Source organism: Oryctolagus cuniculus, chromosome 13 (assembly GCF_051225735.1).
Source record: "Oryctolagus cuniculus isolate XC-2025 breed Fujian yellow rabbit chromosome 13, ASM5122573v1, whole genome shotgun sequence".
NCBI classification, from domain to species: domain Eukaryota; kingdom Metazoa; phylum Chordata; class Mammalia; order Lagomorpha; family Leporidae; genus Oryctolagus; species Oryctolagus cuniculus.
In genome coordinates, this window is record NC_142879.1 from 25966585 (window position 1) to 25990288 (window position 23704).

At 40.6% G+C, this 23704-nt stretch overlaps 1 protein-coding gene across 13 annotated transcripts in view; it reads left to right on the forward strand.

Annotated features, from left to right (window-relative positions):
- RCOR3 (REST corepressor 3) overlaps positions 1-20738 on the forward strand; it is a 63646-nt gene extending 42908 nt beyond the window's left edge. For 3 of the 13 annotated variants that reach the window (XM_051820536.3, XM_051820537.3, XM_051820538.3), the window contains exons 10-12: positions 9019-9076; positions 17468-17709; positions 18174-20738. In XM_051820536.3, coding sequence (XP_051676496.1) covers positions 9019-9076; positions 17468-17709; positions 18174-18518 — 645 coding nt within the window. In that variant the 3' untranslated portion in view covers positions 18519-20738. Of the gene's footprint in view, positions 1-6214; positions 6347-9018; positions 9077-14331; positions 14485-17118; positions 17236-17467; positions 17987-18173 lie in introns of those variants that run through there. The other 10 variants (XR_016219602.1, XR_011381423.2, XM_051820541.3 and 7 more) reach the window with 7 other exon arrangements.
- Positions 20739-23704: the final 2966 nt, after the last annotated feature.

Consider the following 23704-nt stretch of genomic DNA (forward strand, 5'->3'; position numbering starts at 1 on the left):
CTTTGTCTCTCTCTCTTACTGTCCACTCTGCCTGTGGGAAAAATTAAAAAAAATTTTTAAAAAATGACAGTGCCAGTGTTGTGGCATGGCAAGTAAAGCCACCACTTGCAGTGCCGGCATCCCATATGGGCACTATTTGAGTCCCAGTTGCTCCACTTCTAATCCAGCTCCCTGCTAATGTGCTTGGGAAAGCAACAGAGGGTGGTCCAAGTGCTTGGGCCCCTGCACCCATGTGTGAGACCTTGAAGAAGCTCCTAGTTCCTGGTTTCAGACCAGACCAGCTCTGACCATTGCAGCCATTTGGAGAGTGAACCAGTAGATGGACGATCTCTCTCTCTGACGCTGTTTTTCAAATAAATAAATAAATTTTAAAAGAGAAACAGAACAAAACAAAAAAGATGAGCAAGTACAGTAGTAGTTTTTACCTTTCCCGAACACTGCCTCATTTGATCTTTACGTAAGTCCACACAAGTGGATGAGGCAGATATTATTATTTTACATGGGGACACTAGGCTTCAGAGAGTTTAACTGACTTCTGCAAGGTCACACACAGGAAATAATGGAACTCTGGCTGTTAAACACCCTAATGGTTTTTTAATATTTATTTATTTATTTGAAAAGCGGAGTTAGAGAGAAAGATCTTCCATCTGCTGGGTCATTCCCCAAATGGCTGCAACAGCCTGGGCTAGACCAAGCTGGAGCTGGACCAAGAAGGACCCAGGAGCTTCTTCTGCATCTCCCATGTGGGTGCAGGGACCCAAGCACTTGGACCATTCTCCAGTTCTTCCCCAGGCCGTTAGTAGGGAGCTGGATTGAAAGTGGGGCAGCCAGGTCTCAAACTGATAGCCATTATGGGATGTCAAAGTCGCAAGCTGTGGCTTAATCTGTGCTACAATACCACTCCCCCATTTTTTTTTTTTTTTTTAATTTATTTATTTGAAAGGCAGAGTTACAGAGAGTGAGAGAGATCTTCCCATCTGGTTCACTCCCCAGATGGCTGCAGCACCCAGGGCTAGGCCAGGCTGGAGACAGGAAGCAGTAACTTTATCCTGGTCTCCCACATGGGTGCAGGGGCCATCTTCTTCTGCTTTCCCAGGTGCATTAGCAAGGAGCTGGATTAAAAGTGGAGCAGCCATGACACAAACTGGCATCCATACGGAATGCTGGCATCACAGGTGTCAGCTTAACCCACTATGCCATAATGCCAGCCCCAAAACACCCCAAATTTTATCATTGTACCATCCATATGTTAAAGTTTTGGTGTTATTTTAAGGTGATTAATTGAACTCATGTGATCTGAAAAATGCCTGAATGTTTTATCATCTAGAAAGTCCCTGGGATATATTTATCTTATTATTCCTGTTGCTTTCAGGAGGAGAGCAATATCTATAGATAGACTTCAAAATTGACCGTCACAGGAGAGCCCTTAAAAAACTACCTTCTTCCCTTTAAGTTAGACTATTCCTAAACAAAGAAAGATAATAATCTTTGGAATAATTACCATAGACCTAAATGAGGTAACTCCACTGAAAAGAAATAATTACTAAAATGCTTTATTAACTTGGTTGTATTTGTTATTTTCATTTAAGGAATAATTTGGTGAAAAAAGTCCATTCACTCCCAAGTATTTATCACCCATTTCATGTAAGGCTCTGTGTTAGGCACTGGGGAGTATGTGCAGGGAGAGGGGAAACATAAAGATGAGGTATATTTTCCCCCTGCTTAAAAAAACAAACAACTTAGATGTTCTGAGACAGATACAGGTTTCTGATAGGTTTATAAACGAGGTGCTGCAAGAGCAGAGCTGGGCTTTGTTCATCTGGCCGGGATGATCAGAGTAGACTTCCTGGAGGGGAGGATGTTGCAAGTGAGGTTTGAAGGATCGGTGGGATTTTTGCACACACACAGAGTGGTGGGGCAGGGCATTCCAGGCAGAGGGAATCATTGTTGAACAGCATATTCACAATAGAGATCCTTGGGGACAGTTAAAAGCATTTTTACAACTTAGTCAGCAGGTGGTCCCTGAGCAAGAATTCAGTGGGAGTAAAAAAATCACCTTTTCTCAAGGGCATGTCTTCTACTTAGAAAGACAGAGGAGGGGGAGCATAGTGTAGGAGATGCTCAGGAGATGGAGCGGGCTTCTTTGTGACAGGGTAAGTGGGTAGGCGCCAGAGTATGAAAGTCCTGTGGAAGCTAGAAGGAGAAGTTAGCCTTTTAAAAAAAGTCATAAGGCGACCCTGGAGTTTCTTCGGTATAGGAGGATGCAGTGGAAACTGGATCGTAGGAAAAGTATGCTGGCAGTCTCAAGCAGGATAAATTAGAATGGAAGCTTTATAGCTGCTAAGATGCTAAGTGTGTGAGTGATGAATGGTAAAAGGGATATGAGTAGGGTTGGGCATTAGTTGTGGGAATGGAAGCAAGTGATAAATCCAAAGCATGTTGCAAAATAGGAAGGAACAGGTTTCCTTGAAAATAGATGAGAGTGTTGGGGATGCTGGTGGCATGTTTTATTATGATCTGATTTGTTTTGGATGCATGTAGATAGGGAGGGACAAGATGATTAATGAGGAAGGAAGAACTGTAAGTGAGAAAGGGTGCTTGTGAAGCTGAGAATGTCCCATCTGTGGGTGACTTCATGCACAGGTGGAGTGGCGTCCTTTTTCAGCAAGGAGGTTAAAAGGGGTTTGCATTACTGGGTAGAGGTTTTGCTTGGTAACCTTTTCTCATTCTTCCAATGCAGAGGTAGTGTGAATCTACCAAAAAACATGAGAGGGATGTGAAGACAGATTAATTTAGCAGGGAAAGAGTACAGTTAAAAATGCTGAATTCACTAGGAATGTCAAACAAGCAAACTTTTGTTTCTTCTAGAAGTCTCTTTGGGACCTTATATATTACTGTTATAAATTGTCTTGTTTTATATTATTAAGACAGTGTCATTTCAGATCGGGGTTTGCCATAGAAGAATATACTATATGGTACCACCTAGTGAACCTCAGTTACTGTTCAGTTTTAGATATATAGGTATAGAGCCGGCGCCGCAGCTCACTAGGCTAATCCTCCGCCTTGTGGCGCCGGCACACCGGGTTCTAGTCCCAATCAGGGCGCCGGATTCTGTCCCGGTTGCCCCTCTTCCAGGCCAGCTCTCTGCTGTGGCCAGGGAGTGCAGTGGAGGATGGCCGAAGTACTTGGGCCCTGCACCCCATGGGAGACCAGAAGTACCTGGCTCCTGCCATTGGATCAGCGCAGTGCGCCGGCCGCGGTGGCCATTGGAGGGTGAACCACGGCAAAGGAAGACCTTTCTGTCTCTCTCTCTCACTGTCCACTCTGCCTGTCTATATATATATATATATATATATATATATATTCCCGTTGTCTTTTCTTTAAATTGAATAAATCCTGTAAAAAATAGATATTATAAAAGTCAACTTAGAGGATTCCTTTCTAAAAACTTTTTACCCTGTCTCTCCTCCAGTCTTCCCCCTCTTCTGTTGCTCCTGTTCTGTTACACAGACTGCATAATCCCAGACAGCGTCAGCTCTGCTCCCTGTCATTTTCCACTGAAGCAGCTTCCTGAGGTTAGCGTTGGTGACCCAGTTCTCATGACCACAGTTCCACAACTTTCAACCTCTGATTCCTTTGTGCTCTTCTGAGCTCTTGAGCCAAGGGATTACCTCCTCCTCCTTCTTTAAGAGGTTATGCTCTCTTTTATAGCTGTTACATCCCCATCTCAACTGTAGTTTTCCTTCCTATTCATAAATACAGGTGTTCTCCAAATTTTTATCCTCAGATTTCATTTCTCTCTCCATTCTCTTGGAAATACGCCATCTTGCCACTTCACTTTATTAAAGTCACATCACCGGCCGGCGCCGCGGCTCACTAGGCTAATCCTCCGCCTTGCGGCGCCGGCACACAGGTTCTAGTCCTGGTCGGGGCGCCGGATCTGTCCCGGTTGCCCCTCTTCCAGGCCAGCTCTCTGCTGTGGCCAGGGAGTGCAGTGGAGGATGGCCCAAGTACTTGGGCCCTGCACCCCATGGGAGACCAGGAGAAGCACCTGGCTCCTGCCATCAGATCAGCGCGGTGCGCAGGCCGCAGCGTGCCAGCCACGGCGGCCATTGGAGGGTGAACCAATGGCAAAAGGAAGACCTCTCTCTGTCTCTCTCTGTCTCTCACTGTCCACTCTGCCTGTCAAAAAAAAAAAAAAAAAAGTCACATCACCTATACATTTAAATGACAGATGCTGGACCTCGACACTCAGCTAAGTTGGGGGGAGGGGAGGTAGTAGTGCTGACAGTTCTCCCTGAGCTCCATCTGCGTGCCCTGAGGTGAGCATTCATGCACTGGGAACTCTGCATCCACTGTCCTTTCATCAGCCATAGCTTTCACGTGGCCTCCTGGAGGAGCATCTCTTTGAGCTGAAGGAGAGTCTAGTATCTAAATATATATTTTTAATAACACTAACTTAAATTTATTTATAAAGATTTATGTTATTTACTTAAAAGGCTTAATTAGTTAGGGGCGGGGTGGGGGGTATCTTCCATCTGCTGGTTCACTCCCCAAATGGTTGCAGTGGCCAGAGCTGGGCCAGGCCAGGAGCCAGGAGCTTTTTCAGGGTCTCCCGTGTGGGTACAGGGCCCTAAGTACTTGGGTCATTCTCCAATGCTTTCCCACATTAGCAGGGAGCTGGATCGGAAGTGGAGCAGCCAGCGCCAAGGCGGCTTCAACCACTAATGCTGGCTCCTGCCTTAAATTTAAGCCAGTAGTTTTCATTTGGTGTCCCAATGAAAACCTTGTGGTCTGTTCTAGTGCTGGATGAATATTCGGCTGTGTGGATGTATTCAGACACTCTGTGCCTATCCCTGCAGCTATCTTTGTAAAGACATTTCAAAAAGAATTTTAGAAAATAACCAGCTTTTTTAAAATAGGCTGATTATTGGTTGATTTAAAGTTTTATTTATTTATTTGAAAGAGTTACACAGAGAAGGAAAGGCAGAGAGAGGGAGAGAGAGAGAGAGAGAGGGAGAGAGGTCTTCCATCTGCTGGTTTACTCCCCAGTTGGCTGCAACAGCTGGAACTGCACCAATCTGAAGCCAGGAGCTTCTTCCAGGTCTCCCACATGGGTGCAAGGGTCCAAGGACTTTTGGACCATCTTCTACTGCTTTCCCAGGCCATAGCAGAAAGCAAGATGGGAAGTGGAGCAGCTAGGACTTAAACCGGCTCCCACATGGGATGCTGGCACTGAAGTTGATGGCTTTACTTGCTATGCCACAACGCCGGCCCCTGATTCTGTGACCTTACATCTAAGTAAGATACAGCTCTATTGTTGTCCCTTATAAACATTTCCCAGACCTTCAAGAATGTGTTTGAGGCGGGCGCCGCGGCTCAGTTGGCTAATCCTCTGGCGCCAGCAACCCGGGTTTTAGTCCCGTTTGGGATGCCGGATTCTGTCCCAGTTGCCCCTCTTCCAGTCCAGCTCTCCGCTGTGGCCCGGGAAGGCAGTGGAAGATGGCCCAAGTGCTTGGGCCCTGCACCTGCATGGGAGACCAGGAGGAAGCACCTGGCTCCTGGCTTTAGATCAGCGCAGCGCGCCGGCCATGGCAGCCATTTGGGGGGTGAACCAACAGAAGGAAGACCTCTCTCTCTCTCTCACTCACTCACTAACTCTACCTAAGAAAGAAAGAAAGAAAGAAAGAAAGAAAGAAAGAAAGAAAGAGAGAGAGAGAGAGAGAGAGAGAGAGAGGGGAGGGAGGGAGGGAGGGAGGGAGGAAGGAAGGAAGGAAGGAAGGAAGGAAGGAAGGAAGGAAGGAAGGAAGGAAGGAAGGAAGGAAGGAAGGGAGGGAGTTTTAATTAATGAATATATTTTGGGCTCTAGTGGAACCCGAGATCCCTCTTCATGTCCTGATCGTTCCATGTTCTCAGTGTCTCCCAAATTAAATTCATCTTCGCTCTGTCTTCCCACATCTACCAAATCAGCATCTCTTGGCTTCCCAGGCCCTCAAGAGCTCCCTTCTCTCAGCTTCCAGGCTTAAAAGTCTTACTCTGCTTCTATTCATATCTCTTACTCCCTGGCCTCCACGAAACAAAAAACAACTGTTGCCTCATTGAATTGGGTGTGCACTTATCAATGTTGATTTTTACTGCCCTTACAAAAGAGGTTCTGCTAGTCTTTTAGTTTAAATATCCCCAATTTTTCAAGCTTATTTATCATTGCTTCCAGGCACAAATGCTGTTGTTTCCTGCACATGGAATGTCTTCTCACCTTTCTGAAATATCTCTCTTAAATTTCCAAATGTACTCTATACTTTGAAATTTGTATTAAAGTTATTTGTGTTCATCCAATCTCCTGATTTTCTGGTAAGCTTTATTAATTTTTTAGCACACGTTATTTCTATTTCATTTTTTATTCCCATTTCATTAACCATACCTTTGTATCCAGGTTTAATGTTTGTTTGCTCAGGTACTGTAATAGCTGCTGCTTTCTTTACATATATATCCTCACACTTAGTTATTAAAATTTAATCCTCAGAACAACTTGCAACCTAAGTATTGCAATTTTGATGTAAGGCAGAGGTGGGGAACCTTTTCCTGCCAAGGGCCATTGGATATTTATCACATCATTCATGGGCCATACAAAATTATAAACTAAAAATTAGCCTACTGTAGACTTACCGAATTTTGCATCCCATCTGTGGTTTCCTTGGCAGAGCCAGTGAGCCCCACAGGCCGGACAGTACCCAACCCCAATCTAAGGAATGCATGAAAAAGTAAAAGTTCCCAAATAAAAACAAATTGTCTGTTAAACTAGTGATTATAAAATTAGGCTCTGTTCACCAACTCTGTCTGATTGACTTTGGCTGTAACATTAATCCCATCCATCACAGTATCATTCTCTGTCATTCTTGCTAATACAATACAAGTACAGAACAAAGTAAAATGAAATTGTAAGCTTTACAAAATGTGAAAAACTTCATGAAGTCTGTTAAAGTACAAAAGAATGACTTCAGTCACTTAAACAGTTGTTGACAGATGTATAACCAGCAGAATTAACAATGAAGAAAAAAGATGACAACTCATAGGCAAGTGCTTAAAAGAGGAGTAATTTGAGTAACAATTAAGGGCCCTTGAGAAAATGACTGAAGCCTTCAAAGCCAAAGGATGTTGTATCTTTGTATGATGAAAAACAATATGCCAAAAAATAAAACATAATAACTGATTATTTTTTAAAAAGATTTGTTTATTCATTTCAAAGGCAGCAGAGTAGGAAAGACAGACAAGTCTTCCTCTGGTTCACTCTCAAAATGCCTGGAACAGCCACGTCTGGGCCAGAGTGAAGCCAGGAGCCAGGAATCCATCCTGGTTTCCCACATGACTGGTAGGGGCACTAGTACTTGAGTCATTGTCCACTGCCTTCCCAGGCTCATCAGCAGGGAGCTGGATCAGAAGTGCAGCAGTCAGGTGCTCTACTATGGGATGCAGGCTTCACAAGCAGCAGCTTCGCCCAGTGCACCACAGTGCCAGCCCCTGTTTTTTTGGAATAAACTAATTTTCATAAGCTTTATTTTCATATTTCAGATTAACTTGCAGTCATCCCTTTATTTTTTCACTGTTTACTCTGAAATATTTGTACCTGTTTTAAGTAAGAAACAATTGCCTGTATATTTTTTCTTTAAATTTGTATTTACTTATTTGAAAGAGAGAGCTCCTGTTGGTTCACTTCTCAGTGGCCTGCCAGAGCCAAACAGCTGATTCCAGGTCTCATGCCTAGGTGACAGGAACCCAATTACTCGCGCCGTCATCCCATCACCACTTCTTCCAGACTGTGCATTAGCAGGAAGGTGGAGAGAGAAGTGAGAGCCAGCAGTTAAACTCGGGCACTCTGGGAATGCAGAGAGGATGTTTTTCAGCTGGATGTCAACCATTTTAATTTTGGCTTACCTTTTTATTTCTAATTCTGGTGTCCCTTATAGTTTTTCCTATTCTCTCACTTTCTCATGGCCTTGTTACTGGTGTTCCTTTGCCTGGTCGCCAGCATGCTAACCTTGAGGCATATCTGCAGGCTGTCCACCATCTTGCCTGCCTCTCTGTCCCATTTAAATCTCATCTGAGATTCAGCAGTTTCTCTTTTAGGTTTTTCCTTCCTTTATTATATCTTTGTCCTCTAATAAAACAGTTTTTAACTTTGAATCTTTGTTTTTTCATCTTCATGAATAATTACTTAGACCACTTCACTCATGGAGAACAAGTTGGTATTCCCAGAACTGCTGTGTGCTGTAGTTTCCTATACTGAGACCATGGGTGAGGTGAGGCCAGAGTGTTTCCCTTCTCAAAGGAGGCCTCTTTTCTGTCTTGCCCAGCAGTCCCTGTGTTACACAGAGCCGCTTGCCTTGACAGTTTTCTCTAGACCTGCGTGCTGGTGTACTTCCTCCTGTACCCCCCACCCCCCATCTACTGCTGCTCTTTTAGTTCATTGGGTCAGCTGGTATGCACTAATGACATCTGTTTAGGTATTTGATGCTGTAATATTACTATAGTAAAAATTCTAAACAGGATTTTTTTTTCATCAAAAACACTGGTAGGTTTTGGGAGAAGGAAACTCATTTACTCTTATAAGCAGATCACTTTCTGCTTCAGAAATTTGAGAAAGAATTTTAGAGATAGAAATGTCCTCAAAAGAAAATAAAGTCTTAACTATTTAAAACTAAGCCAAGGCTACGCTATAGTGTGTGATAGAACATTGTGGGCAACTAATAGATTTGCTCAGGTTTTAAAATCTGTGATCAGAACATAAATACTAATGTTTACTTTCCCAAGTTATTAAATTTCCCTTTCATTATCTTTCTGTGGGGTGAAAGCTAGCTTAAAAAACATGTATTTTAATCCTTCCGAAAATGAAGTCTTTGTAATTAGACTTTTAGTAATCTCATGTCTGTAATGTGGTAAAAAGTTAAAAAAAAAAATAAGCACTTTGGAAAAATGTCTGTCTTCATATCCTCATTAGGAAACTTCTCTTTAATTTTGTAGTCAAATCAGAAAATTAATGCCCGTTGGACCACAGAGGAGCAACTTCTAGCAGTGCAAGGTATATTAAAGATAAGCAGTTATTGTTGTTAATGCTTGAACTTGTCGTGAAAGGTGACAACCGTAGTTCTACCCTTCGTTTAGATATGCATCAAGAAAGGGCTCTCGGGTTCACCACAAAGTCCTGGTGGCCAGGAGTTCTGTGCTGATTTGTGGACGTGACCTTCTGCTGAGTCTGATGTGCATTTGGGGTCCTGAGCAGCACATCACACCTTCTCAGCTCTAAATAATTGATGGTGATGACAGCATGACCAAATTACATGGGCTCTCTGTGCCTCTGTTTCAGTGTTCCTGCTATTGGGTTCATTCTTACCATACACTTTGATAACTCATAGTTAAGAGATAAATCAAATATATACATTTCTGGTTTCTCTACTTTGTATTTTTCCCTTTGATAAATGTAAGGTACTGGAAGTATTTATATTACTTAATTTTTAGAGATGTACCAGTGAATAGAGATCTGACTTTATATTTTTTTAAAAAGAAACTTGAGACATCAAAAGATACACAAAAGCATTTTAAATACACTGTTCACAAGAATGCTTTGTTGAGTTATGTGGCAGAAGACTTTGTATTCTGAATACTAATAATTGGACGAATTGAAAGTATTATAGATTGGGATTTTTTTCACATTTGAACTATTTAAAGAAGGGTAAACTGCACATTTTTGTTCAGGGTTGTGGTTTTGTTTTTTTTTTTTTTTTTTCTCTTAGAGGTAAATTATCTGCAGGACTGATTATGTAACAAAGTTTGTTCCGCATTTTTTTGTTTCTTCTTAACTGAGCCCTCTTTGTGTTAAATACTAATAGCTTTTTTAAAATTTTACATATTTTATTCATTTGAAAGGCAGAGAGAGATTTCCCAACTGCTGGTTTACTTCCTAAATGCCTGGAGCAGCTGAGCATGGCCCAGGCTGAAGCCAGGAACTCAATCCAGGTCTCCTACATGGGTGACAGTTCCCCAACTACTTGACCTATCACCTGTTGCCTCCCAGGGTGCACATTAGCAGGAAGCTAGAATCAGGGGCAGAGCAGCCAGGTTTTTTAACATGGGCACCCTGATATGGGATGTAGGCATCCCAAGCTGGTCTTAACTACCACCCACTGATAGTTGTTTTACCTAGGTTAACTACTATGAGAAAGTGAGGCCCCAGTGAAATAGCTGAGCATACTTTTGAAAATATTTTCAAATACTCATTAGGAAATGTTAATACAAAAAATGTCATGTACGCATTATTTACATATCGGAATAATGTCATTAAAGACCGGCTGATAGTTGGTTCTGCAGTTTGTTCTAGAGAGAATAAGAATAGCCAGTCAGCACGCTTTACAAATGTCAGCAGAGGGTACCAGCAGGATGTCAGCCTCCCCTTTGGGCTGTAGAGCATAGTGCAGTCATTATAAGGGAGAATACTTGATGTTGTAGAGGCAGGGTCCTGGATGCACATTGAGCAGATCCACCATTGTGGAATTAAGTTTCTGAGTGACTCAGAGCAAGGTTTAGTTCATTTATAGTGTAAGTTAATGTTAAAATTTGTTTATGATATGCTTAATTTTTTGTTTTAAAATTAGGATTATAAATGGGTGCTTCATACTCACTTAGAGCTTTAGCTTACGGTGCTAGTGTGATTATTTTGAGTAGGTGTTGCTCTTCTTTATGTCTCTCCATCGTAATAGTGATCCTGCTGAGACATGAGTCCTGGTTTGCAGTATTCAGTTGCTTAACAGTTAGTGTGTTCAGTTTGTACCCCAATGTAAGGGATTTTCCCAATGAAAGGATTTTCTGAAGAGGATCTTGGAAAATATGGATAAATGTTTCTGTATGTAGCAGTTAGTGTTTGATGCTGTTCTAAGGCACTGCTTCACTCACAAGTGGTAGAGTCCATTGACTCACTGCCGGCTTGGGTATTGTGTAAAGCTGCATTCAAAGGAAAGGCAGCGGTAAGATTTATATATAGAGAGCTTGAGCTATAAATGTGGGCATAGTTTATAAATACTGAAATTAAAAAAAATACATATAATCAGATATTTTCTCTAGAGTAAGACATTCAGTATTCTACACATTTAAAAGTAACCTTTTAAATAAATCACACTGATGCAGCAGCAGTTTGTATGGAAGTACAGTATGCGTGATGTTCTTAAAGGATTTCAAAGGCACTTCCTTAATGTATTAATGCATTTATTTTGACTATTTAGAATTTTTATTTTCATTTCAGTTTTTTTGTTTTGTATTCTTACATAAAATAAAACAATGTAAAGCCATTGGTGTCCAAAATAGTTATTTTAGAATTGCAAGGTGCCATTTGGTATCCTGTACCCCCATGTTTATATAATGCTCAGAAGCATGTCTTAGAAGCAGTATAATCACGTAGTGTCGTCACCTGTACCTAAGTGTCAGCATGGTTAAGGCACATAATTGCAGAATCTATTTTCACATGTCATGGTTTGCACGCCAGAAGTACGCCTCTTAAAGGGCAGGTACTTTTGTTTTTTCTTCTTTTTCCAGACTTTATTTATGGCAAACCTTTATGTGACACTATCCTAAGGAACATTTGGTTTCACAAAGTAACAGTAAATTATGTTTTGAAACGAAAATGTTTTAATGTGTATAACATATCATGTTAACACATTTTGGACATACGTTCTGATCTGACACTCGTTCATTAAATGCTTTATCCTGCTCCCAGTAGAATATGTCAGTGACCCAGAGAAAGAAATGATGACTCTAGTGCAAGTAGTGAGGTTTGCAGCTCTCACTTTTTTTCTTGTGACTCTTTTAAAACCAAATGAACATATTAGGATTGTTCCTTTCCTGGGGCTTAAGTCTATGTATTCCATCTACTCATATTGTTGTTAACCATATGCTGGCCATTTAATTACCCATTCCCCTTTCTTTCTCTCTTAATTGGAAAGTGGAAAATCCTGCTCAGATCAAAAAAGAATGTTTGTTTATATTTTTATAATTTACTACTTTATATTAACTCTAGTTCTGCCTATTAAACAGTTTCAGTAACATTCATCAAGTGGGACATTGTCAATGCAGCTAATTTAATCCTCTTAAAATATTTGCTAACAATGGTACTTAAACAGTTTCTGTCATCTGTTCCAGCTTTAATGTCTAAAGTTTTATAACAAATTAGTTAATAGTGAAGCCAGTTATTATCTTCATGTATTTGAACTGATAGTAAGATACTATTCCTGTTTGTAGCTTGTCATATATAAAAGTATTTTTTCCTAATCTATCATGCTGTTAGAAGTTAGCCTAAAATCACAGTCATAGAGTAAGCATTCTTTATTGAGCAAGAATTAAGAAAGGATGAATTCTAGGTATGTCTTTCTTTTTCAGGTAAAATAGAAGTTATTAGCTGTTTTAATAAAACAGTAATATTTAAATGATAGAGCACTCTAAGTTTGTAGGGGACAGAAGCACAGTTTATAATGTTTACCATTCTTATTTCAGGTTGCCTCTTAAATGTATTTGTTTCCCAGCTTTTGGTTCTAAAAAACCAATTACGTCCCCCAACTGAAATCTTTGTGTTTTTAAGGATAAACAACCACGAGAGTTTTTCTGACGTCATCCAGACATTAGCTTTAATTGGTGGTTCTTTTTTTCATGTTGCCTCCATCTCATGCAGAGCAGAAAACGATAAAACTATGTCGTTGGCTTTGCCTTTAGTGAAAGTGACTTTCTCTTCCTGTAGTTTTTATGTTCATTCCTTTTAACAGAAATTAAGTTGCAGCTCTAGAAATTGTCTTCTTTCTAGCTTTACCTCATACTTAAAAAAAAAAGAAGAAGAAAAAGTTAGAATGGTATATGACGTGGAATAAAAGGTGGATTTGTCAGTTGACTAGAGTTTAAGGATAGTAGCCCTGTACCAGGTGATCAAAAAGAAGTAGAAATGGAAGATTCATACCTTTGCATCTGAAATGCAGCTTTTTGCTTTGGAAAATTTTTTTCTGTTTTAACAGATGACCCTAAGAATGGAGATCTAAAAGTATAATCCTCAGCCCTCTGATCCTTACTTCAAATAATTAGCCATTCACAGTTTTCAGTGTTTTGGTAATGGAATTTATCTTAAAATTAAGAAGATGAGGATGCAAGACCCAGAAGAGAAAGGATAGACACTGGAAACAGAATACATGGTTTTTGATTGTAACCGTCACCTATGTCCACCAATTACTGTTTACTGCTACTAAGATCTTTCTACCTTCTTCTTGATATTTTAGCATTTTTTATTTTGATTATATTTGAGAGGCAAAGCTCCCTTCCGCTGATTTGCTCCCCAGATGACTGTAACCGTGAGGGCTGGGTCAGTTGAAGCCAGGAACCCAGACCTCGACCCTGGTCTCCTGTGTGGGCAGCACGGACCCAGATGCTGGAGCCCTGACTGCACTCGCAGGGTCCCACTGATTGAACTCCGTTCCTGGGGTTTCCAGATGTCACCATGTTCCTATTCTCTCAAAAATAGTTTAAAAACTAGTATTTCCTAATTATATTAGTACATACTCACTTTAAGACATTTTGCTGTAAAAAGCAGGAAAAGGAATACCCTGAAATTTCACTGTCTGGTAGCTGCTTGCCACTATACATATTTTCCCCTTCTTTTGTAGTCCAAAATCAAAATTTAAAAATAACTTTAAATATACCAGAAGCAGCTTTGTGCTATCCTGGTAGCTTAAAAAAAAAAAAAGAAAGAAAGAAAGAGAAATCAAATGCTAGGTAAAGTTACAAAACACCATTAAGTGCTCCTAAAGTTACCATCTTATTAGCTACGATCCAAAGATCAAAATACTTGAATAGACAAACTTTACTAATTCGTGCCTTGTGGCTATGCTGAAGTATCTACTTTTAATAAAAATATCATCTTTAGCAGCTTAGACATGTAAATAAGAAATGTGAACAGCATACGAATGGATGTTACACAAATGGATATTTGTATTGGGTCACAGAACACTGGTTGGAAAGTGCAGGCTTTCATTAATCGCATAACAGAATACCCTACTGAGTTATATTTTTGTGTTCCCAAGCAAACTTTAAACATATATATATATATACATACATATATATATATATTAAAGATGGTATCATCTATAAGCATAGGAAGCCAAATTATGTCATTGCAACTTTCAAATGAAATTTAGGTATTTGACTAAAAACAGTTTTTTCCTTTCCCTGTGAAGTTTATAATTTGCCTCTTCCAGGGTTCTCTGAATGTTTATTCCACTAATCCTTGAAAATTGATCTCTTGCCCTACAGGTGAGACTTTAATTTAGCAACTATCATACCTGAGCCTTTGACATCTTCAGGAAGAGATTGATTCCATCATCATATTTAACTCCCTTGCTGAGAAGGCAATCAGATTGCTTAATTGTAAACTATTAAAAAAGAATGGACTACCTTTTCCTCCAGGTACAGATTAAAACTAAGGTTGCTGTGGTGCTGTCAGTTGTTAGTTAGCTGCTCCACACACACACACATACACACACACAGGTCGTCCTCCAGGAACCTGGCTGGAGAGAATCTTGAAGCAGCAGCTCTGTTAAGTGAGCCCTGAGCTGGCCACGGAGCAGAGCTTCGGGGCACATGCGGGATGTGCTCAGCACTGCAGTCATGCTGGTCCTGACTGGTATTCCACGGGACAGTGCCCGCCAACCTTGTCCACATCTTACTACACAGAGAAAGTTAGGACATCTGCCCCAACACATGGGAGTGAGCAGATGAGGCTTGCTGGTTGTCCCCAAGGAACTCGGCTATTTGAGACCCTGCGAGTCAGCCTATAGGCTGAGGGAATGAATATCTGGGTCACGTGTGTTTGCAGGACAACAAAAGACCACTGTGGTGGTCTGAGCCTTAATGATTCTAGACTAGTATCCATAAGTCAATAATAAGCATCCCTGGGTGACTTGGGGAAAAGCCAAAGTCCTAGAAAAACTAAAACTCTTAGGGAAAGTAGTTTTGAGTTAGAATCTATAATTTTGCAAATGTTAGAATATTGGTAGTAGGGTAAAGTCCATTGAGCCAGAGAAAATTAAGAATTAGGTTTAAAAAAAAAAAAAAGGAACAGTGACATAATGGGATCGGACTTGGGGACAGCTAAGGTTTGGGAAGGTATTTTCTAAGGCAGGTGTCCTGAGGTGTTATGTCTTCAGACCTAATAGAATCTAATAGAATACAGAAGATCCAATCCCAGTGTTACCTAACGTTTTCACTTTTAAGCTCACTTATTCAGTAGATTTGGCCATTTTTAGAATTTGAATTAAGTATCCCTTATGCAAATCAGTACACTAATAGAATACTGTCTGGTTTGTAATAGGTGGTTATTTTTCAGTGCAGCAATCTCAAATTAAGAAATTGGGCAGAAACTCAGTCTTTTAAGAGTTAATGTTTTCTTCTTTAACGCTTTTTTAAAAAGTTGGTTTGTATGTACTTAAAAGGCAGAGCAACAGAGAGAGAGAGCGATTTCCTATCCACTGATTCACTCCCCAAATGCCCACAACAACCAGGTCTGGGCCAGGCTGAATCCGAGTCTCCCACGTGGGTGGCAGGGCCCAAGCACTTGAACCATCATCTGCTGCCTTCCAAGACACATTATCTGCAAGCTGTGTTGGAAGCGCAGGAGCCAGGCCTTGAACCAGCACTCCGGGATGGAATGCAAGTATTCCAAGTAGCGGTTTAACCCGCTGTGCCACAGTGCCCATCCCAAAATTAATATTTTCTAGAGGAGTAAATAGTAGAGAAGTACTTGAATATCTAACAGTAACTGCTACGAAATAAGCTTGGAATTTTATTGCCAAATAAGCCCTCATTGGAATCTTGTCACAATTAGAGTTCATCCTTAGTGTGACATTCAAACTGGAATTCAGCTCAGGAATTTAAAGAAAATATAAATTCATTTATACCAATAAGACATGCCAAACAATGTCTTTTTGTTGTCTTGCATATCTTTCCTTTGGAAACAGAGCAGTGAACATAACTTACAAATCTAAAACTACATTAAAAAGCAAAATGGGATACAGTTATAGGGTAAAAAACGTCAGACCTCCTGCCCAGAACTCCCTAAGATGTAGGAACTCCCCATAAAGCAAGCTCAGTTAGCTGAATGTGGCCAGAGATACCTGTTTCCAAATTCTCATTTTAAAGTAAGGGCAGAATTTGGCAGTCGAATTACATCAGAATGGTTCTTTAGGTAATTGGTTTTCATAGTAACTGGTATCAGAATATATGTAGCCTATGAAATAAATGTGGCAAAATATTTAAAATTATTAAATCTTAATATTATCAAAATAAACACAATTGAAAAATTTATCTAGAACTTCGGCTGGGATCTTAATATATCCCTGTATTATTCTCTCATCTGTGATTCTATACATGTTGTTTATTTAATTCTCCCCTGTTTTTGTCTTTTTCCTCATTTCTGTCATTAATAAGTTAACTGTTTTCTGGTATTTTAAAAAGCAGTTAACAAATAATGGAAGAAAAATCTTTCACAACTTTTACACTTTGCACTGAGTGCATCTCTTCCTAGAATGAATTGGTGAGCTTCTTCTCGAATTCTCCTTAGAGAGAATTGCTCATTTTGATTCTGTAGCATAATTGATAGTCTCAACTTCATTCATTATCATCCTTCATTATATTGACATCTCCTCCATGGAAAGTTAGGGTTTCAGACAAGATACAACCATTCTTAGATTCAAAGCAGAGCACACAGGTGCTCTTTGAATATACTCTCATTCTTTAGGCTGTAAAGCATAGCTTAGGTCTACTGGATGAATTAAAATACAGTTGACTCTGAAAAACCTCTTCCCTTTTTTAATCTATCAGACTGTGATGATTCTCCTGCTTTTTATGCTTAAATTCTTGTTTCTGTCTGTTGGTAACCTGGTGGGATAGGCAGGTATTCTGTTGAAGTTAGTATTAAGACCCAGTTGACAATGTTTTTCTTAATGGGGGAACTCAAGGCTACTCACTCAGTCCGTTGAGGGGATAAGAGAGATGGCCTATTCCCATCCAGTTTTGTTTACAAACGGTGTTGCTCAAATTTAGGTGACTGGCTACTAGGGAATTGAGGATGGAACAAAGAATTGAATGCTTTACAATAAATGGACTGTATTTGAGAGTTCAAGAGAGGATTGGAGAGAATAACTGAGTATGTAAAAAATGGTAAGTTTCTGATTGTTCAGTTGAAGACAAGTGACTGGCTCAATAAAATGACATAATTGAGAGTGTTCGTCTGTGACCCTGCTGTCTTAGCCTCTATCTCAGAATTGAGAGATGAGCAGAGTTTATCGGAAAGGATTTTCATTGCTGGTATCTTGTGTGTGTGCATGATGTATAGTACACACAGCTCTCCTTACTGATCCTTCACAGGTGTATTATTTACTTTGCCTTCCAGGTGTCCGCAAATATGGTAAAGATTTTCAAGCTATTGCAGATGTAATTGGCAACAAGACTGTTGGCCAAGTGAAGAACTTCTTTGTAAACTACAGGCGTCGGTTTAACTTAGAGGAGGTATTGCAGGAGTGGGAAGCAGAACAAGGAACCCAGGCTTCTAATGGTGATGCTTCTGCTTTAGGGGAGGAGACAAAAAGTGCTTCTCATGTGCCATCAGGGAAGAGCACTGATGAAGAAGAGGAGGTGTGTTTGTGCATGGGATTTGAGCTAACATGAGCTGAGGACTCCGCATTTTCCGTGGTGTTCCCTAAGGGTATTTGTCAGAGGACTAGCTGAATGAGCATGAAAGGTTGACAATACACTTAGTGGTGCATCTCGTGACTCCTAAGTCATAATGACATGTTAATGTCTGATCCTGGCCGAATGGAGAGTGTATTGTTCTTTCATCTTTCATCATAGTCTTATTTTTATTTCCAGTGTTAAGCTGTTTACTAATAAAGATACCTGTTTGGTAGCCTCATTGCTTTCTCAGTTTTTTGTTTGTTTGTTTTTTTGTTTTGTTTTGTTTAAAATAAAAGAAGCTTGTGCTTCCAATAAACACTGGTGTTATGTTTTTGTTTGGTTTTCCTGTGACAGCCCAAACTGTATTGTACTAAGTTCATCAGGATTTACATCTTACACCTGTGTTTTTGTTTCCTCACCTCTAGGCACAGACCCCACAGGCTCCTCGGACTCTGGGTCCATCACCTCCTGCCCCATCATCCACTCCAACACCAACAGCCCCCATTGCCACTCTGAACCAGCCTCCACCACTTCTTCGTCCAACACTGCCTGCTGCCCCCGCTCTTCACCGGCAGCCTCCTCCACTCCAGCAGCAGGCCCGGTTCATCCAGCCCCGGCCAACTTTAAATCAGCCTCCACCACCTCTCATTCGCCCTGCTAATTCTATGCCACCCCGTCTAAACCCAAGACCAGTGTTGTCCACAGTGGGTGGTCAGCAGCCACCGTCACTTATTGGAATTCAGACAGAGTCACAGTCCTCACTGCACTAAAAATTAATTGGACAGAGCTGCAGTAACTTTGCACCCCATCATTTTACCAGTGCTCATCTGACTGACTGGAAAGAGGAAAGAATAATTCTTCTTAGATAATGAGGCTGCAAACTAGTTGTGTGGCAGTGGACTAGCAGAAGTGGATGAGCTGTCTCGGTTCACTAGACGAAGGCGTTACTCAGCAGAAAGCCTTCAGTTAGCCTCCAGCTAGGGTGTGTGTTCACCAACGTGGTCTCAGAAAAGGAAAAGCAAGAGGAGTTAAGTCTTTATACACCACGGGGTTCAGATTCATCTTTACTGTATTTATTTTACTGAGGTTCTTTATATTCCTGCCTCTTCATAGTCAACCTCTTAGTACAGGAACATTGACTTAGGAATTGTGAAAGTTTCTTAAGGACATTTGGCTTTTTTTTTTCTTTAATTTAATTTAAAAAAAAAAAACCATTTTCCTATGTTAGGAGAGCAAGAATAAGTAGCCTGCATTTCATATTTTGACATATGTTCATTTTCTGCATATTTCACTATAGCTGCATACCCCTTTTTTCAAAAAAAAAAAAACGTTGCTTTTTTTTCTTAAAGGAATTTAAATACATTCCTTTGAAAGAAAGCAATTTAATCAATTGCAAAGCAATTATATGAAACCACAGAGAATGTACTGAATCTACTAACCCTTTTAATATACAGTGTAGGGTCCGAGTGAAAAGTCCTTGTTTAAAGGTCGTTGGCCCGTCATCTGTCAGTAACAAGAGGACTGGAATAATACTTTTACACACAATGAGGACTTAATGTGTTGAAATATAATGTCTTTAAGTTCCTTGAAAATAGGGTTACTATGGAAATTTTTTTTAATGTTTCTAAATGATACCTGCTTTTAAGTAGTAGTTGCCTACATTTGGGGACATTAGAAGAGAATTATTCTATTTTATCAGTTATGTAGAGATGGTGGTTATGGAAGCATTTATTTACAGTACCTTTTTATGTTTAGATTCTGAACTTAAAATTGCCCTCATGCTTATTAAAATGATCTGCATTTACTATGATGGTGTTTTCTTGATAAATCTGTTGTACTGTTTGGACACATTTGTGTATTCCTTGTTTGGTTTAGGGTTAAGTCATCCACATTATTCCATAAAGTTAAGAGTCTGTTATCTAATGTGTATCAGTATATTGTCACACTTGTCCTGTTAACTCAAAATGCTGAGACCCCTTTTTATAAACAAAGACATTACAAGTCTTCTTAATTCAACACAGTCAACCATTAAGCACCTACAAAAAGTATTTTACAAGTGATAGTATTTCAACAATGTGTTCCTAGTATTTTTGATACAGTGATTTCATATTGGAATCATGACTTGTGCAGAGACAGATCACTCAGATTGCTATACTAGTGGACATAAGGCTGAATGTTTGCACATTCACATTCTCATTGCAGTTAGAACTACTTTGTGAAGTAGTTATAAAACCCTAATTTATGTTTTAAGAGGTCATATATTCCCAAATGTTGGGAAAATAGTCTCTACCATTGGCTCAATAGCTTTAAAGAGCTGTAGGCTTAAATTCATTGATCAGGTTTGGTTTTAAGATTTACCTCCCACGTGAACCCTAATTTCTGGCATAATCTGAAACTTTCCTGGCTGGGTCCTGTTCTTTCTCATCATCTTAACTAGTTCCTGTCCTGGATTATAACCAGATCAAATGTCACTGATTTAAAATCCGTAATATTCAAGAAGTTATACTTATTTTTCCTTTAAAAGTCACGGGGGACAGTTACATATCTTAAGAGAAAGTATCTAAAGCATTTTTAAAGCACTTAGATTGTCTTGCATTGTGCACACTATATCTTTACAGCTTTTAATGTCTTGTCTCTTGTCGGTAGACCTTCCGTACACAGTGTGTGGGATATGTCAGTTGAGGTGGTCAGCGCCAGCATCGGCCCAGCCACTAAGTATATTGTGATTCATTTACAAAGACATGGACCAAGGTGCTGTGTCTGAGGGATGTGCTGTAATTTGAGTTACCTACATTAGAGCACACAGTAGGAAAACCTTAGCTTCATTGGTAATATGACACATGTATAGAGTGAGATGTCTTTATTGTGTGCTTTGCATATTTTGTAAATATTTTGCACGTCATTATTTTACTTTTTTGTTTAAGCAGTGTTTGGTCTGGAAGATTGATATGCTTGCTGCTTAATCAAAGGATTAAAGATTTAAAGATGTCTATGTCTTCTATTTTATATAATTTCATGTTACATGAGTAATTTAGGACCTCTTCACCATGAAATCCTAAATATTAACTTTTATCAAAAAGCAAAACCTAAAAATCTTTTAATGACTGTTTTCATTAATTTCAAGGTTATCATTTTTGAGAAATCTATGCTAACTTTTTAATTACATAACAAATCACTGTTGATCTATCTGGTAAAATTAATGAAAAATACTTTCTGTGTTTTAATTCCAGTGTATTAGGGATGAAGTAAAGGTAAGTTATTGATCAAAACTTCCTCTTAATAAGCTTACATTAAGGGGGTAAAATATCACATAAAAGGTACAATATAAAATAGAATATAAAATTCTATCTTAATATAGGATTACATTCTTTTTAGGAATGGATATGGAACAAAGCAAAACTAAGTGATTTTTTAAAATATTAAGAATGTTGCAAGTACTTTGGTTAAAATACCAATTTTTGTTATTAAATATATTAATGTTCACTCCCGTTATCAAAAAACTATTACCCATACTAACTGCTAACTAGTTAACATAGGTGTCAGTCTCCTCAGAAAGAGTATCTTGGAATTCTTTGTGCTTGCAAAACCAAATGATGGGTACATTCTGATTACAGGAAACTTAAAATGTGCATTTTTTTAACTTAGGCATTCACTGTGAATTACATTATTTATAAGAAGGTAATAGAATAAGTGAATACAGAAAGAATCTGAGAATCAAGTTTGAGAAACCACACCATATTGGAAATTATAAGAAATTTTATCTCATTTTCTGAAGGGTGATTTATGGGAAAACATATACTGCCTACTCTCAGGAAGTAATAGGTCACATAAATCTCCCTCCCTCCAACTTACTTGTTTCTTAAGATTTTATTTATGAAAGGCAGAGAGCTTCCATCTGTTGGTTCACTCCCCAAATGGCCACAACAGGCAGGGCTAGGCCAGGCCAAAGCCAGGAGCCTGGAGCTCCACCTGGGTCTCCCAGGTGGGTGGCAGGGCCCGTCATTTGGTGCCTTTCCAGGTGCATTAGCAGGGGCAGGATTGGAAGTGGTACAGCCGGGATAAACCTTGTGTCAAGCAGGGATGTTGTGGGGAAACGAGAGGATGCTGAGAGAGCCAAGGGGGGCTTCTGGGAAAAGGTGACGTCTCCACAGAGACCTGAAGGAGGTGAGAGTGGAGGCTCGAGGAGAACACACGCGCGGGTCTCTGGACCCTGTCTGGTTGTTGGAGGAACAGTGCCGAATGGGGGTTGGAACCTAGTGAGCTGCGAGGACACCGAAGAGCAGGCAGGGCACACAGGCCGTGGAGAGGACCTGACGCTGACCCTGCAGAGCTGGGAGCTTCCAAGAGGAGGAGGCACGCTGCCCCTCCCCTGTGTAATAAGAGGATCTCTCTGCAGGAGCAGGGACATTGAGTTCAGGAGAAGCCAGAGCAGCCCAGGGGCACCTGGCAGGCACCCGGCAGGCACCCGGCAGGCACCCGGCCCTCGGCCAAGCCAGAGCCTCAGCAGGGCAGGGCCATCTGGGAGAGCGGAGTATGGGCGGGGCTGTGACAGCCCTGGGCACCTGGGACTGGAACCTGACTCTCCCGCGTGGGACCCTGGTGTTTCACAGGCGGTGGTTTAACCCACAGCGCAGCAGTGCTGTGCCCGTCCCTCCATTTTTCTCTTGGTAACCAACTGCCTTAGTGAAAGAATGTAGGGCAGCAACATGTCTTGGTAGCAGTAGCGTTTGGGAGTCATAAATTAAATGGAACCCTCCCAGATATGTGAGTATGTGAAGGCTGTTGGACATTATCTGCCTGGACTGTGCTCTTAAGTTCTTTGCAATTAGAGAAACTGAAAACCAGATATTAACGTTGAATTAACCAGACTTAAAGTAGACTGTTAACCTGTTGATAGGGGAGTAGATCTTTACGATGTCACAACTTTTTTTTTTTTGAAAGGTTATTTATTTATTTGAAAGAGTTACACAGAGGAGAGGAACAGAGAGAGGGAGAGAGGAAGAGGTCTTCCATCCTCTGGTTCACTCCTCAGTTGGCTGCAATGGCCAGAGCTGTGCCGATCAGAAGCCAGGATCCAGGAGCTTCTTCCGGGTCTCCCATACCAGGGTAGGGGCCCAAGGACTTGGGCCATCTTCTACTTGCTTTTCCAGGCCATAGCAGAAAGCTGGATTGGAAGTGAAGCAGCCGGCACTCGAACTGACGCCCATATGGGATCCCGCACTTCAGGCAGCAGCTTTACCCGCTACGCCCCAGCACCAGCCCCACAATAACTTCTTAAACTTGAGAATTCTGAAGCAGGTGTCTTGGTGAGCCAGGTCTCTGAAGGAAAAGCCAAAGTAGAGAGACTAAGGTGCATCTTCACCAGTTAGCGTCCCAGTGGCTTTGTTATATAATGCCTTTGAGTTACTTTCAGAAAAGCTAAACTTACTCTGTGCGATTGATTTGAAAGAATGACAGAGAGGTCCACTACCCACTGATTGATTCTCCAGATGGCCACAACGGCCAGGGCTAGGCCAGACAGAAGCCAGGGGCTTCATCCGGATCTCCCACGCAGGTGCTGGGATCTAAGCACATGGGCCGTCCTCTGCTGCTTTCCCATGCTTATTAGCAGGGAACTGGATTGGAAGTGGAGCAGCCGGGACTTGAACCAGTACCTATATGGGATACCGGCACTGCAGGCAAATTGTTCTCAAACTGCAACTTGATGAGTCTGTTTCAGCTCGACTGAGCAAGTTATTTACCCTCTCTGGGCCTCAGTTTCCTAATTTGTAAATTGGGAACTAAACCTTCACAGTGCTTGCTGGAAGTTTTTATCTCCTATTTAACACTACAGCCGTCTTAATAAGGAAAGAGTGTATTTTGTATTTCAAAAATTAAAGTGCAGGGCAAAAAGAAATTGAATTCCAGTTCAAGATACTTCCTGCTCCAAACTACTGAAATCCTGGAAGTATAAAAA